The 17,500-nt window shown below is 43.2% G+C and overlaps 1 protein-coding gene across 3 annotated transcripts in view; it reads left to right on the forward strand.

Annotated features, from left to right (window-relative positions):
- dennd2b (DENN domain containing 2B) overlaps positions 1–17,500 on the forward strand; it is a 76,545-nt gene that overhangs the window by 27,040 nt on the left and 32,005 nt on the right. For all 3 annotated transcript variants that reach the window (XM_060875408.1, XM_060875482.1, XM_060875324.1), the window contains 3 exons: positions 1–57; positions 6,422–7,642; positions 8,836–8,981. The exon at positions 1–57 is cut by the window's left edge and continues 39 nt beyond it. In XM_060875408.1, coding sequence (XP_060731391.1) covers positions 1–57; positions 6,422–7,642; positions 8,836–8,981 — 1,424 coding nt within the window. The remainder of the gene's footprint in view (positions 58–6,421; positions 7,643–8,835; positions 8,982–17,500) is intronic.

Raw genomic sequence — 17,500 nt, forward strand, 5'->3', positions numbered from 1 at the left:
CTCAAAGTCCACGGCCAAAGCAGGAGGGGCTAAAGCCCCTCAGGAGATCCCTGATAGGTCAGTATCTCAGCCAACACTGAGGGTAGTGTGGACTTTTATTTATTCATTCATCCATTCATCTTCTACCGCTTATCTGAACTACCTCGGGTCACGGGGAGCCTGTGCCTATCTCAGGCGTCATCGGGCATCAAGGCAGGATACACCCTGGATGGAGTGCCAACCCATCACAGGGCACACACACACACACACTCATTCACTCACGCAATCACACACTACGGACAATTTTCCAGAGATGTCAATCAACCTACCATGCATGTCTTTGGACCGGGGGAGGAAACCGGAGTACACGGAGGAAACCCCCGAGGCACGGGGAGAACATGCAAACTCCACACACACACACAAGGTGGAGGCGGGAATCGAACCCCCAACCCTGGAGGTGTGAGGCGAACGTGCTAACCACTAAGACACCGTGGAACACACACACACACACACACACACACACCCCCCCCCATTATTTATTCATTGTTAATAATTTTTTATTTAAACAGAAACATGTCTCTCATCCTGGATTCTTGGAATGCATTAAAAGACAGAGATACTTTGACAAGTTACGTCAGTTCTTGGTGTTCGGTCAGTTACGCAGCTGCTTAAGATGATTTTTTGAGCTCCACATTAAGGTTGTTAAACTCACCTCCGAAGTCTCCGGATTTCTCTTGAATATAATTTTTTACAGAAGAGTCCAGACCACGTCATGTAACTGCCAACACTCACCTTTACACATGAAAAAACCTGAGAAAGTGTGAAAATGTGGCCCGATGGAGCAGATGTGCCTTTGTTTAAGACAAACTCCGCCCACTGAGTGTGTCTCTCATAGTTATGTCTGAGTTATGTCTGAGTTCTAAGTACTGATGTGTGTAATTTCAGTATTAAATCCTTAGAATACTTTAAAATGTAAAATGTTCTGTTAGAAAAACAGTCATCTTTTCTGTTCAGCACCTGTTTAAATACTCACTTTTCTTGTATACACACACACACACACACACACACACACACACACACACACACACACACAGATCATGATTCAGTTAACATGTTGAAACAGTTTCTGGCTGGTTTGATAACCTCAACTACAAAAATAACAAGATCAGAAGTGAACTGTTCTTTTTTCTGAAGGGATTAGTCTTCTGCACTTGTGTGTTTAATAGTGTATTGTACTAACTAATTCACGGTCTGTGTGTGTGTGTGTGTGTGTGTGTGTGTGTGTGTTCAGTAGTGTGCAGTAACTCTGGGTCACACAGGCTAAGTGATGTGTATATCCATTTTCACTACACACACCTTGTATTGTTACACACTGATTGTTCTAATGGTTATTATAATCACTGGGTATGGGGCGTGGTTATAGGGTACACTGGGTATAGGGTACACTGGGTATAGGGTACACTGGGTATAGGGTCGTGGGTATAGGGTACACTGGGTATAGGGTACACTGGGTATAGGGTACACTGGGTATAGGGTACACTGGGAATAGGGTACACTGGGAATAGGGTACACTGGGAATAGGGTACACTGGGTATAGGGTACACTGGGTATAGGGTACACTGGGTATAGGGTACACTGGGTATAGGGTACACTGGGTATAGGGTCGTGGGTATAGGGTACACTGGGTATAGGGTCGTGGGTATAGGGTACACTGGGTATAGGGTACACTGGGTATAGGGTACACTGGGTATAGGGTCGTGGGTATAGGGTACACTGGGTATAGGGTACACTGGGTATAGGGGCGTGGGTATAGGGTACACTGGGTATAGGGTACACTGGGTATAGGGTACACTGGGTATAGGGTACACTGGGTATAGGGTCGTGGGTATAGGGTACACTGGGTATAGGGTACACTGGGTATAGGGTCGAGGGTATAGGGTACACTGGGTATAGGGTACACTGGGTATAGGGTACACTGGGAATAGGGTACACTGGGTATAGGGTCGTGGGTATAGGGTACACTGGGTATAGGGGCGTGGCCACATGTCACCATTAGTAGGTCACATGACTACAACATGTCTATAGTACGTACCTGTGTTAGGTACTCAGCATCTGCCCTAACATCCTCTGAAGCTCCTTTTCTCTGACATTATTTACACCTTGTCTTGATTTCGTTGTTCTGCGTTGTTCTGTTGAGAGAGAAGAGAAAGTTCCTGAAAGCACTTCCTGTCTTTATACTGAACAATAAGCCCAGAAGCTCTTCTCACACAGGATACAACACAATCTTTACCTTCATGTCAGTTCAGACAGAGTAAATATTACCTGATTTCTGGAGTGATTTCTGCTGCTCACTTTTGAGACAACAAATCCCGGAGATACCGCAGGACTAATTATGTGACACACCTCCACATGGCAAACTAATCCCGTCTGAACAGGGCTTACAGGAGGATAACATCTTTTACACTCTCGCTAATAATCTCTGTGACTTTATAAGATGAAACAAAGCACTGCTACGGTGGAAAAGGAAAAAAACTCACCCATAAATATCACAGGTACGCTCTTTGTCTTTTTTTTCCAAGGGAATTTATTGATTAAAACATTTTTGTGACCTCTGAATCACGTCATGGACCATTAACTGTACATTTGGTGTGTGTCGTTTGATGTGTTTTAGCGCAGCTTTATACTTTCTCCTGGTTCTCAAGCACGAAATGTGCCTGTGGTCAGCATCCCCTTGAGCTCCAGGAAGAGCCGGATGAGCTCTGGCACGCCGTCCGAGCCGCGTGTGGCCAGGCAGCCGAGCATTTCAAGCCCCGGTGAACTTCCCTTGGAGCTGGGCTTGTTATTTCTGGCCCTAATCACACTGCAGATATGAACTCAGTGTGGGGTTCAGTCACCAAACTCTGCATTTAAATGGTTCCCTCTGCGTTACGCAGCACAGACAGAACATTGTCATGGAAATACTTTTAAGATGTTGGAGCTCGGCCCGGTCTTGTCGCGCTGCTCCTCAGCTAATTAAATTTTGCATTGCATTTGATGTGTTGGTGAGGGTTTAATGTCATTTAGAGAAGATCTCCTGCCATAGAACGCACAGTATTTCCAGAGGTTTTGGTGGTAGAATCTGGCTTCGACGCCAGCATGAGACTCTATTCAGATATCTGTTCAGCACTATCTATAAAATATCCAACCAACTGAACATTGTTATAGACAATTATAAAAAAAAACAGGATATATTTGGAAAGCTTCATCTGCATGTTTTTTTTTCTCAATTAAAATCTCCTGATAAACTATATTTTGAAGAGGATAAATCTCCTGATTAGCATCGTACACCCCTTTTGGACAGGACTGTATATGCATGAGGTTTACAGGAGCTACTCGGCCATTTTATTCCCTCTGAATTACATGCAGATGTCTCGTCAGGTTGGGATAAAGGATCTGTGACTGCTGCACCTGCTCAGACCTGAAACACTTTCCCCAACCACCAGATAAAAAGTGGATGATTTAGAAGAAGCACTGCGTCATACACCGGAGGATAAGAAAGAACATAAAACTAGATTTGTAAAGTTTGCCGCGACAAACTTTGATGTTGGCTTTGACGAGGCAAGTATTCGCAAAGGCCAGTGCTTTTTGCAGACGAGTGGACATCAGGGTCAGTGTTACATTTGGATGCAAGTGGACATAAAATTTGTGAAATCTAGTGGAGCACTAGGATGCAAAAACATTTGGATGCAAGAGGAGAGGAGCACGTTTCGTCATCAGAATACACGTGAGGAAGTTCCCCTCATTGTTCTGAGTGTTTTGATATGTCACACGTCCATGTTGTAAAAAGTTTTTTGATTTTGCATATTTTGGGGCGGGGCTGCGGGACAACCGAAAGGCCAGTCGGTACACTGATTTAAACCTTTGTTCAGAGTATCACCCTAAAGGAGCTGGCCGAGTTTGGTGTAGATCGTTCGAAAGCTTGCCGAGTTATAAACCTCCAAAGTTTATAATGGGAGTCTATGGGGAAAAAAGGCCACTTTGAGACTCGGTACCAGAAGTACCGGTACTCGGATCGCTTAGAAGAGTCACAGCAACAAACTTCAGACCAGCGTCTACAACATATCCGAATTTGGTTCATGTGGCTCGAAAGCTCTAGGAGGATTTACTCTTGATAAATTTTTGTCTAAGCTTAAATAGGAAAACAGAATGTTGGCTTCTACAAAGCGACATCATTATTTACTAAAGTGAGATCTCACAGGTGTAGTTAAAGGAGCCATTATAACTACAGCTACAGGGATTAAACATTACTTTATATCCACACTGTTAGATTCACATAGTTGCATCACTGCCAGTGATCATATGACCACATGACTCAAACCTCTGTCTCATGACCAATTCCTTTCTGTCCTGATGTAAGATATTTATCCAAATACGACTTGGATATCACTTCCTACCAAATCAGAGAAATAAAGAAATAAATGCTCGGTTTCCTGCTCAGCAAGACAAATCAGTTCTGAATCTTTTTCTGCACACATTGTGTAATATCAGTGTCACATTCTCGCTCCTGAACATCAGACTCAATAGCAGCTTTAAGTTCACTTCACAGCCTTGATATTATTTACCTTTGAAATTAGAACAGAACGAGGGCACAGAAGCCTTTATTATCACCACATATACATTACAGCACAGTGGAATCCTTTTCTTCACATACCCCAACTGAGGAGGTTGGGGTCAGAGTGCAGGGGCAGCTATGATACAGCGCCCCTGGAGCAGGGAGGGTTGAGGGCCTTGCTCAAGGGCCCAGCAGTGGCAGCTTGACTGTGCGGGGCCTTGAACACAGATCCTCCGATCAACAACCCAGAGCCTTAACCAGTTGAGCTCATTGTATGTTTTGCTCTGACTTTAAAGTGCCCCGTGTCAACAGATTTCTGCCCTGAAATAAACTGTGTACACACACACACACACACACACACACACCTTCTCCAAACCAGTAACGTCACACGAATGATTCATGCTGATTACAACAGCAACCACACAAAGAACACTAAACAGCCCAACCTTGTTGTGAAATCAACAGACTAGCAGCAGAATCATTGATTAAGAAGCTGTGACAGCGTTTACGGAGCGGACCACGTTTAATAAGCTGCATACAATGGAATTTACACATAAATCATTAGAGTGGTTACAAGTAATGAGTTCACGTATCTACAGTTAGATGGCGTCTCTCTGGGGTTAGTAAGACTCGCTACTGTCGACGTTTGTCCACCAGTTCCATGTTTAATTCACTTACACGCCAATTTAACCTAAAGAACAAGAATTTAGAAACAAACCCACGAATTAAGGCTAACAAGAATAATCATTTAATAGGACAAAAGTATTGGCACCTTATAAAAGCATAAAGGTTTGTTGTGTGTGTGGTGTCTGATGAGCTGCGGTGGCTCAGCTGCGTTACGATCGTACCTCGTTTACTCACCATTTTGTTGGGTTTATGGTTGTGTCTAAATGTGAGTCCACTCACATTCAGTTCAGCTCACACACGTTTACTAAGATTAATAAATGTGGTGCAGTGTGTTATAAGTTTACACAGTGATTATATCTGTGATGTATTTAGTGTGACAGTTTCACACCATAAAGTGATGCGTTTTAGGAATGTTGTGAATTCTTTTTTTCACTTCAGCATTTTAGCTGCTGTAGTTTTTCTTCTCCCTCTTGAGGAAGGGTGGTGATGGTGAAGTGTTCAACAATCTGCCACAACCTGCAGGCTTTATCATGCTCCTGGCCGACCTCCAGCTCACTCTCGTTATTTTAACTGCTGCTGGGACATCAGATCTGGCTCTCTCAGTTTCACTCAGGTACGCGTCGAGTCAAGTCCCAGTTCCGGGAATTTCATGAGCAAAGCCTTGGCGTCGTATTTGAAACGTGTGGAGCTGGATTGAGGCGAGCACCGTCCTTAACTCCGGGACTTAGTCTTAGTCCCGAGTAGCATTTGCTATATGAGCAGTGTGAGTGATGATGAAGACGTGTCAGCAGAACAGAACCTCCGAGTGATGGTAGGTGCTTGTCGTTTGGGTTTTTTCTGTGTTTTTGTGTGAGGTCCGTAAAAAATCACTCCAAATTGTTTTAATTATATGGGAAAAAACCGGCGATTTATTGAGACAAGTTTGTTCTGGCTTGATGTCGACGGAGTTCACGTCGCCAAAGTTCTGTCAGATTGCTGTGGTACTTTTGGTTGATCATTCGACAGAGTAAATGCTGCATATTATTTGAAACATGTGTTCAGGATTCAGAGTTTCATCTTTACTTTTCTCTTCCTTGTTTTTTTGTACAAATGAACTCAGAATAGTGAAAGCAGACCATTTTTCCCACATAGAGGGAGTCGTCCTCTCACAGGTCAAGCACAATGCTAAGCTAATTGCAGTGGTAGAGTTTCTGACTGCTTTCTGCTTTTGTGTTCTTGTTACAGGTGCCAGTCTGGGTCTCCACCTACTATTCTTGCTGCTGTAAACGAACCGTGTCGCGCTCAGTTCAGTGAGAAAGAAGACACCGGTCAGAAGAGCAGATACACCGAAGCTGACATAAAAGTCCAGTCTCAGAGGAACTGGAGTCAGAAAACCGCTAGCCTGCGGAGCAACTCCTTGCTTTCCACAGAGACCCACAGCGGACTCACCAAGGCCAAGAGCATCGGCTGTCTGGATAAGAAGCTCAGTATCTACAAGCCTTCCGGTGGAGAAGACCGAGAGCAGAAGGAGGTGCAGCTTAAGGACGGGCCTCCTGGAGGAGATACGGTCTGTCCTGGACCTCTCAGCTGGAGTACGCTGTCTTTAACCTCCTCCTCCTCTGCAAAATACGTACATAAGCGAACACTGTCACTCAGCTGTAACGGTACCGGGACCTCGTCTGCCACAATCCGGAAGAAGATCTCAGAATGGGAGTGTCGGAACGTGGTTCTTCCTAGGATGAGTTTGTGCTTGGACAACAGGCCTGGTGGTGGGAGTGAATGCTGCCCCAGCCTCTTGTCATCTCCTTGTAGTGAAAAGGCCTTCGACTTCAAGTCCATGCGCAGGATGAGCACTGCTTTTTCTGAGTGTTCCTATCCAGAGACAGAGGAAGAGGACGGAACCTTGGATCGAGAGTGTACCAGACGCTTCCAGAAGAGAGAAGGACAGAAGACTTTTATCCGCAGTCGAAAAGAAACATCTGCTGTGCTGAACCGGATACAAAAGATCGAGCAGGCTTTGAAAGAAAGCCCATCTGCTCCTCCAAAGTACCTGAGCAACTGTTATGGCTTGGAAAAGCCACGGCAGAAATCTTTCACCATTTCATCACGTCACGAGGACTTGGACAGCACGTGCGACAGCAAGCGGAGCAGCATCTGTTCTGTCGCCACTGAGCCAGACACTGTGTACCCCGGCTCAGAAAAACTCTTAAAGTTCAGACAAAGATTCAGCGTGGCCTCGTTTACGTCCGATATCCAAGCTCTCCCCTGCACACAAGGCTCTTCCGGCCCACCGGGTCCACCTGGCGCTCCCGTCAACCCGCTACCCAAACCCAAGCGCACTTTTGAGTACGATGCTAATCGGAGCCACAAAGACTCTTCGCCTAGCAATGGAATACCTCCCAATCCTGACACTCGAGTTCCAGCCACCGTTAACACACCTGTGAACTCATTCAGAACTCCTGACAGGTGAGACACCATCCAGCCGTTCTCTTTCTGATGTGTGTGTGTGTAATGTTGACTCAGAAGCAGTGAGTCGGTGAGGATATGTGGATAATGATTAGCTTCTGGAGTTATTTATGTATTTATAATATTAGCTCAGTCTAACATTAATAGCTAGTTGTCTTATCATGTTCCTTATAAATACGGTGCTGCAGTTTTTTGTTTTTGGAATGTTGCTCTCTCTAGTGGACAAACTGCAAGCTAATCATGGGAACGTTGGTTGTGCTGCAGCATTCTGTACAGCTTATACGTAGCGTATCTGTGTGTAGTGCATCTGAGCCTGTGTGTAGTGTATCTGAGCCTGTGTGTAGTGTATCTGAGCCTGTGTGTAGTGTAGTGTTTTCCCCCGAATTCCCCCGCCACCCCTGCCCCCACCACCCCTGCCCCCGCCAGCCCTGGGCATCTCACTAACCTCCTTCAGCTCGGCTGAAACTCTACCTGGAGCTGTGATTTATTAGCGAGCATCATGGTGGAGTGCCGTACAGAAACACTGTGCTCTGTACCGAACCAGAACGGCTCACTTCATCTACTCTCATTACGATGATATAACGCGGCTCAGCTCGGAAGCCCTCGCAGCTTTGAAGAGCACTAACATTTTGTTTATAGCTCTGGTTTCTCATGGCTGTTTGAACGTGCTCTGTAGAGGAGATTGATTAAACCGGTTTCTGAGCGTGGACATGAGCCAGGTTCTCAGGCTGTGTGGGTCCATGGATTCGTATGTTTGAAATTCCTGTGGCCGCTTTCGAGTCAACTGTTTACAAGCCGAAGACATTCGGTGTTGCTGTTGTTGTTTTTTTTTAAATACGCTGACACTTTGATGTCGTGCTCGGTACGCATTACTGACTAAGTTCTTATTGTGTTTGGCTTATTGTGAATAAACAGGAAACTGCTGTCCTGCTTTATCGTCAGAATATCAGAGCTATTATTCATTCTGAACAGCGAGTCCAAGGATTTCTGTCTGCTTCTGATTTTAATTGGCTCTGCATCCGAAAGTCGTTGAGGGATTGCGCATACTTGGCCATCAAACGAAGGAAGCTTTCATCTGCTCAGGTGGTCTGGTCTGTTTGGAATCAGTCGAGAGAAGACTTCAGGGAGCCAGAACCACTGGACTTTTACTAAACAGACCTGCATGAATTCTTTCTTTTCTGTTTGTCTTCTAGAGAATCGTGTGAGTCTGAAGATGCGGTGAGTCTACCCTCCTCTTACCCCTCATCACAAACAGAAAACGGCACAGCGTCCACGGAGCTCCACAGCCGCCCCGGCTCCAAAAGCACCGTAGAGGAAAACGCTTACGAGGACATTACAGGTGAGTGCAGGACACCGTCAGCAAACTCCACTCGCAATCTGTCTCAGAGCCGAGCCAGTGATTCCTTCCGTTCTTCATGTTGTTCACTTTTTTGATTTCGTTTCACTCTCACGGGTGGACATAAATAAATTCATTACTGAGCCCAACAGGAGAACCGGTATGCTGTGCAGTGACCTGTGATCCAGGCCTGGAAACCTAAACGATGAGGATACAAGTGTTGATAATGTGCTAATATCTGACTAGTAAGTTAAGCTCAGTAATGCAGAGTAAAGACCTGAACGTTCTCCAGAAAACTAAACACATTCCTGAGCTCACGAGTGCACACACTCTCTGAGGCTTTTGTATTCCCTGTTCTGTACGAGCCCTGTGATGGGTTGGCACTCCGTCCAGGGTGTATCCTGCCTTGATGCCCGATGACGCCTGAGATAGGCACAGGCTCCCCGTGACCCGAGGTAGTTCGGATAAGCGGTAGAAGATGAGTGAGTGTGTTCTGTACGAATGCTTCATTCGCCAATTTAGTCGTGTAAAGGGTTTGTCCAGCCGTGCACGACATGATGAGTGAAGTGAAGCTTTTTTGTCATTTTAATATCATTTTGTTCGTGTAACATCATCACTGCATGAAAGATTCTGAGGCTTTTAGGGAATCTCTCAGGGAATATCTGAGCTGCAACATGTTCTACTCTTTTTTTATATAAAAAATATAATTAGTTCATACTAGCATCTTTATTTTCCCTTCCTATGTTTATCCATGAAGAAGCCACATCTTGATTTAATCTAGGACAGCTTTAAGAGAGTTAACTTTACACACACACACACACACACACACACACACACAATGAAAAAGTTTTTGCTGTGCTTGGACCTGTCCTTAAGGTGAATAGCATTCTGGTGAAAGAGGAAGGAGGCAAGTGCATTACTTCAGTGTGGCATTTATTTTGGGATAAATCCATAAACCCTGTTGGTTTCTGTAGAGTGGGTGAAAACACAGCCAGGTAAAACTGAACCAGGAAAGTCGGGAATCACGACTCGAATACAGGTGTGAAAACACAAGAAACAGAGAAGGCAAGGCTCGACTAATCATGTCTGATTACAGAGAGTGTTCACACGGCCAGTGCTGGGTAATTAGATTTAAAGGTGGGGTCTCCGTCGTTTAAGAAATGCTTCAAAAAAGTGAGTCGGGCCGACAAACTAAACAAAAACAAAACAAACGTGTAGCCAATGAGCAGAAAGGGGCGTGGCTTGTCAATATGGGCGGAGAGAGTGTTCAGTGCGCATGTGTGACATCAGCAGAAAGCGGTTTTAACATTGACATGGAGGATAAAAACAAAGAAAGAAAGTGAAGAAAGACTTACGATAAGGTAAGAAGTAGGACGTGTTAATATAGGATCAGCTTTCCAGCGCTGGAGAGAACTGAAGGAGCAGGAAGTTGGTCACATATTCACAGATTGGAGTTTCCTGAGTCAATAACTCCTGAGCTAAACGCTGTTACTACACAAAACACGGTTGTAGCTGCGTCTCTCTACGATAGAAAAGAGGTGTTAATTGTGTAGTAACAGCGTTTAGCTGTTTTCTGAAGTGTTTCTCAAATGTCGGAGACCCCACCTTTAAGGTCCTGCTTTAATGGATGGAAGATGTTGCACGAGTTACACTAGTCAGGTGAAGGTTGATACCTCGCTGTTGCCTCACTCAGAAAAAAAACCCTGGCATCGGACTTTAGTTCCCACCAATGTTTTGATTTGAAAGCCCTTTTCCTTGTCATGATATATGACGGCTCAGTAATATTTCCTGAAAAAGCAGATCTGAAAGACAGCAATAACAGATGGATTATGTAATCCTGGTTGTTGTGTTTAAACTGTAAGAAACCTCTTATGGGAAAACAGTCAGACTTGGCATGTTGGGAATATTTTCAGTGCCTGTGGGATGTTTTTAATAAAATGGACATGAAGAATATTTTTCCTTTCTAGATGATGGTTGATACTCTTTACATTCCTTTCATGTCTTTATCCCAGAGAGCTGCAGGAGTCTGGATTCTGTTAGGACATTACTGCTCCATAATGTAACTGAGATCATGAGCTAACACGTCTCGTAGATGTTCTACGTTCTATTCGATGTAACTACATCGAACTACGTAGAGAAAGTGTGATGTTTTTTAATAAATACTAAACCCCACTCATTATTGTACTATAACAGAAAGCAGTTGTTAGTACTTAGTGTTTCTCACTGAGACCAGACTGTACTCAGATCAGCCATATCCTCTAACGGTACAGATTGAGTTGTGTATGGAGACACACACCCTGCAGTGATTGTATAGAAGTCGTGTTCTGCGTGTGCTGAGTGTGCAGTTGACGGCCCCGTCTCAGAGTGACCTGCTGCTCGCTTGGGTTTATGTGCTGCATTCCTTTACATCAGGAAATGACCTGTATCTGCTCTAATGTTCAGCCCTGAGGAGCTTCTCATGGACACCCAGCATATGTTTCTTGCCTTGTGGCTGGTAGTAAAACTCGACTTGTGTTGATGGGGCACCAGACGTCGTAAAGTCGGCTGCAAGAATGAATGCCCGAGGAATGACGAGATGTTTTTTTTTAATCTGATGGTGTTCTTCTAGGCTTTTATATTTTAAACAATTGAATAAGAACTTTGGCATGGAGCTCTCATTGTGCTGCGGTTGTTTCAGCTTTCAGTGACGGTGACCGATAGTTTCAGGCCGTGTGACTGAGACTCTGTGGGGCCTCAACAAAGAGCCCATTGTTTTGTTTAAACACCTCAGTTGACATTGATGTTGCATACAGGCTCTGTGTGGCTGCAGGGTTAGGGCTGGGCACTACAACATAAATATGGTGATTACACACTGATCACACTAATGATTACACACTGATCACACTAATGATTACACACTGATCACACTAATGATTACACACCGATCACACTAATGATTACACACTGATCACACTAATGATTACACACTGATCACACTAATGATTACACACTGATCACACTAATGATTACACACTGATCACACTAATGATTACACACTGATCACACTAATGATTACACACTGATCACACACTGATCACACTAATGATTACACACTGATCACACTAATGATTACACACTGATCACACTAATGATTACACACTGATCACACTAATGATTACACACTGATCACACTAATGATTACACACTGATCACACACTGATCACACTAATGATTACACACTGATCACACTAATGATTACACACTGATCACACTAATGATTACACACTGATCACACACTGATCACACTAATGATTACACACTGATCACACTAATGATAACACACTGATCACACTAATGATTACACACTGATCACACACTGATCACACTAATGATTACACACTGATCACACTAATGATTACACACCGATCACACTAATGATTACACACCGATCACACTAATGATTACACACTGATCACACTAATGATTACACACTGATCACACACTGATCACACTAATGATTACACACTGATCACACTAATGATTACACACTGATCACACTAATGATTACACACTGATCACACTAATGATTACACACTGATCACACTAATGATGACACACCAATCACACTAATGATTACACACTGATCACACACTGATCACACTAATGATAACACACCGATCACACTAATGATTACACACTGATCACACTAATGATGACACACCAATCACACTAATGGTAACACACTGATCACACTAATGATGACACACCAATCACACTAATGATCACACACTGATCACACTAATGATTACACACTGATCACACTAATGATTACACACTGATCACACTAATGATTACACACTGATCACACTAATGATTACACACTGATCACACTAATGATAACACACTGATCACACTAATGATAACACACCGATCACACTAATGATAACACACTGATCACACTAATGATTACACACCGATCACACTAATGATAACACACTGATCACACTAATGATTACACACTGATCACACTAATGATAACACACCGATCACACTAATGATTACACACCGATCACACTAATGATTACACACCGATCACACTAATGATAACACACTGATCACACTAATGATTACACACTGATCACACTAATGATGACACACCAATCACACTAATGATTACACACTGATCACACACTGATCACACTAATGATTACACACTGATCACACTAATGATTACACACTGATCACACTAATGATTACACACTGATCACACTAATGATTACACACTGATCACACACTGATCACACTAATGATTACACACTGATCACACTAATGATTACACACTGATCACACACTGATCACACTAATGATAACACACTGATCACACTAATGATTACACACTGATCACACTAACGATTACACACCGATCACACTAATGATTACACACCGATCACACTAATGATTACACACCGATCACACTAATGATTACACACTGATCACACTAATGATTATACACTGATCACACACTGATCACACTAATGATTACACACTGATCACACTAATGATTACACACTGATCACACTAATGATTACACACTGATCACACACTGATCACACTAATGATTACACACTGATCACACTAATGATTACACACTGATCACACTAATGATTACACACTGATCACACTAATGATTACACACTGATCACACTAATGATTACACACTGATCACACTAACGATTACACACCGATCACACTAATGATTACACACCGATCACACTAATGATTACACACCGATCACACTAATGATTACACACCGATCACACTAATGATTACACACTGATCACTCCAATGATTACACACTGATCACACTAATGATTACACACTGATCACACTAATGATTACACACTGATCACACTAATGATTACACACTGATCACACTAATGATTACACACTGATCACACTAATGATTACACACTGATCACACACTGATCACACTAATGATAACACACTGATCACACTAATGATTACACACTGATCACACTAATGATTACACACTGATCACACTAATGATTACACACTGATCACACTAATGTTTACACACTGATCACACTAATGATTACACACTGATCACACTAATGATAACACACTGATCACACTAATGATTACACACCGATCACACTAATGATTACACACCGATCACACTAATGATAACACACCGATCACACTAATGATTACACACTGATCACACTAATGATTACACACCGATCACACTAATGATTACACACCGATCACACTAATGATAACACACTGATCACACTAATGATTACACACCGATCACACTAATGATTACACACTGATCACACACTGATCACACTAATGATTACACACTGATCACACTAATGATTACACACTGATCACTAATGATTACACACTGATCACACTAATGATTACACACCGATCACACTAATGATTACACACCGATCACACTAATGATTACACACTGATCACACTAATGATTACACACTGATCACACTAATGATTACACACTGATAACACTAATGATTACACACTGATCACACTAATGATTACACACTGATCACACTAATGATAACACACTGATCACACTAATGATTACACACTGATCACACACTGATCACACTAATGATAACACACTGATCACACTAATGATTACACACTGATCACACTAATGATTACACACTGATCACACTAATGATTACACACTGATCACACTAATGATTACACACTGATCACACTAATGATTACACACCGATCACACTAATGATTACACACCGATCACACTAATGATTACACACCGATCACACACTGATCACACTAATGATTACACACCGATCACACTAATGATTACACACCGATCACACTAATGATTACACACCGATCACACACTGATCACACTAATGATTACACACCGATCACACTAATGATTACACACCGATCACACTAATGATTACACACCGATCACACACTGATCACACTAATGATTACACACTGATCACACTAATGATAACACACCGATCACACTAATGATTACACACCGATCACACTAATGATTACACACCGATCACACACCGATCACACTAATGATTACACACCGATCACACACTGATCACACTAATGATTACACACTGATCACACTAATGATAACACACCGATCACACTAATGATTACACACTGATCACACTAATGATCACACACTGATCACACTAATGATAACACACTGATCACACTAATGATAACACACTGATCACACTAATGATAACACACACCGATTCCTGGTGAAGAGTCAAAACAGACTGCTTTCCTCTTGTTATGTTGGTGAAGGTGTCTTGTCTTCTGTTCTATTTTACACACTGCCTCAGGCTCCTCGTGCTGAACACATTAATGCGGTGATGATGATGGATTTGTCAAAAACACTCCTGTAGTAAGGGGCACATTTCATTCAGCTGGGATGTCATTAGCCTTGACGTGAACCTCAGTGCTTTCAGTTAGAGAACTCAAAAAACAACATACTTTCTAAAAATAGAAAGAGTAGTTTTAATAACATCTAAAATGTAATAATAAATATTTTGCTCTCCCGGAGGCTGCCTATATAGTTGAAGGTGATTTTAATCACTTAAACTTAAAGACAGTGCTCCCTAAATTTCATCAGCATGTTTCCTGCAATACAAGAGGAAACAAAACTTTGGACCATGTTTACACAAACATCTCTGGAGCTTACATTGCTCCATGACCCCCCCTCCCTCACCTGCAACAGTCAGACCATCTTTCTTTGTTTCACACCCCTCACCACTCATCCAACGTGTAAATGTCTGTGCTGGATTATATCATCACCACCATTAACAGTGTTACAACCCAGAAACAGATCACCACATACTCAAATCAGAAGCTGTGGATGAACAAGGAAGTACGGCACCTGCTGCAGGCCCATAACACTGCCTTCAGATCAGGTGATGCACAGGCCTACAGCACAACCAGAGCAAACCTGAGGAGGGGCATCGAAAAGGCAAAGCACTGCTATAAGCGAAAGGTAAAGGAAGGTAAAGGTAAATCTTCAACCTGTCCCTTGCCCTAACGACTGTAACAACATGCTTCAAACCCACCTGCATTGTTGCAGTTCCGAAACACTCCGACCCGATGTGCCTGACTGACTCCCGGCTGGTAGCACTCACAACCATTATCACAAAGTGCTTTGAGCGACTGGTCCTGGCACACCTAAAGAACTGCCTTTCACCCACGTTAGACCGACATCAGTTTGCCTACCGCAGAAATAGAAGCACAGAGGATGAAGTCTCCTTAGCACTGCACTCTGTGCTCATTCATCTGGACAATAACAACACATGCACAAATGCTGTTTGTGGACTTTAGCTCAGCATTTAATACCGTCATCCCTTCCAAGTTAATCACCAAACTTGGGGATCTAGGTCAGGCTAGCATCAGCCTTAACACAGGTGTACCACAGGGCTGTGTGTCGAGCCCATTCCTCTATTCCCTCTTTACTCATGACTGAAGGCCTGTGCATGGATCTAATTCCATTATCACGTATTCTGACGACAGCACAGTCATTGGCCTCATCACCAACAACAATAAGACAGCCTACAGGGAAGAGATACAGCATCTGGGTGCATGATGTGCTGACAACAACCTGCAAACACCAGCAAAACAAAGGAGCTTGTCATGGACTTCAGTAGGGAGAGAGGAGGCACGCATGCACGTCTATAGCTTCAAGTTCCTGGGGATCCACATATCAGAAGATCTGTCCTGGACCACTAACATTTCCAGCCTGGACTGTCACGGGCGCGGGGGTAAAAACGGACCCAAATGCAGGACAGCTTAACAGGAACAGGATTTATTATCTTAAAAAAAACACGAAACAGGACAAAGACAAACCAGACGAAGACAACAGAGGATTCCGCGCTGCACACAACGCGGCTCAACTAAATAGTACAAATAATTATTTAGACATAAGGGACAGGTGTGCAGAGGCGGGGAGGAAAAGACAAGGGCGGGGCAGACACATGAACAAGAAACATAAACAAAAGGCACATGGCCAAAGTCCGGACAGAGTCCTGACATGGACAGGAAAGCTGACAGGACGCTGAAGAGACATCACTTACATCATTTACATATATGAACATAATAATATACAGATGAATATGCTATGGACAAGATATACAGGTTGGGCGCTATAGACATAATATACAGGGTGTTATATATTTTGATTAGTATTTAGACCGTCGCCCGGTGGTCAAACTGCAAGGGATTGATCTGCATGGTCAGCCAGTGACTCATGGGATTGTTGTGGATGGAGCCGCCTGGAACCAATGTTGTGTCATTCAGCTGTATGGTCTGGTCTTTATCAGCAATCATTTGAAGACTACCCTCCAGGCATCCAGAAATTGTACCAGCTCGGTTTTGGACCCTCACTGAGATGAGGACGACTCTGTGAGGATCCTGAGGCATCTATAGAGATGTACCAGCTCCAGTTGGACTCTGCTTCATGAAGTATT

This window comes from Tachysurus vachellii, chromosome 1 (assembly GCF_030014155.1).
Source record: "Tachysurus vachellii isolate PV-2020 chromosome 1, HZAU_Pvac_v1, whole genome shotgun sequence".
Classification (NCBI taxonomy): Eukaryota; Metazoa; Chordata; class Actinopteri; order Siluriformes; family Bagridae; genus Tachysurus; species Tachysurus vachellii.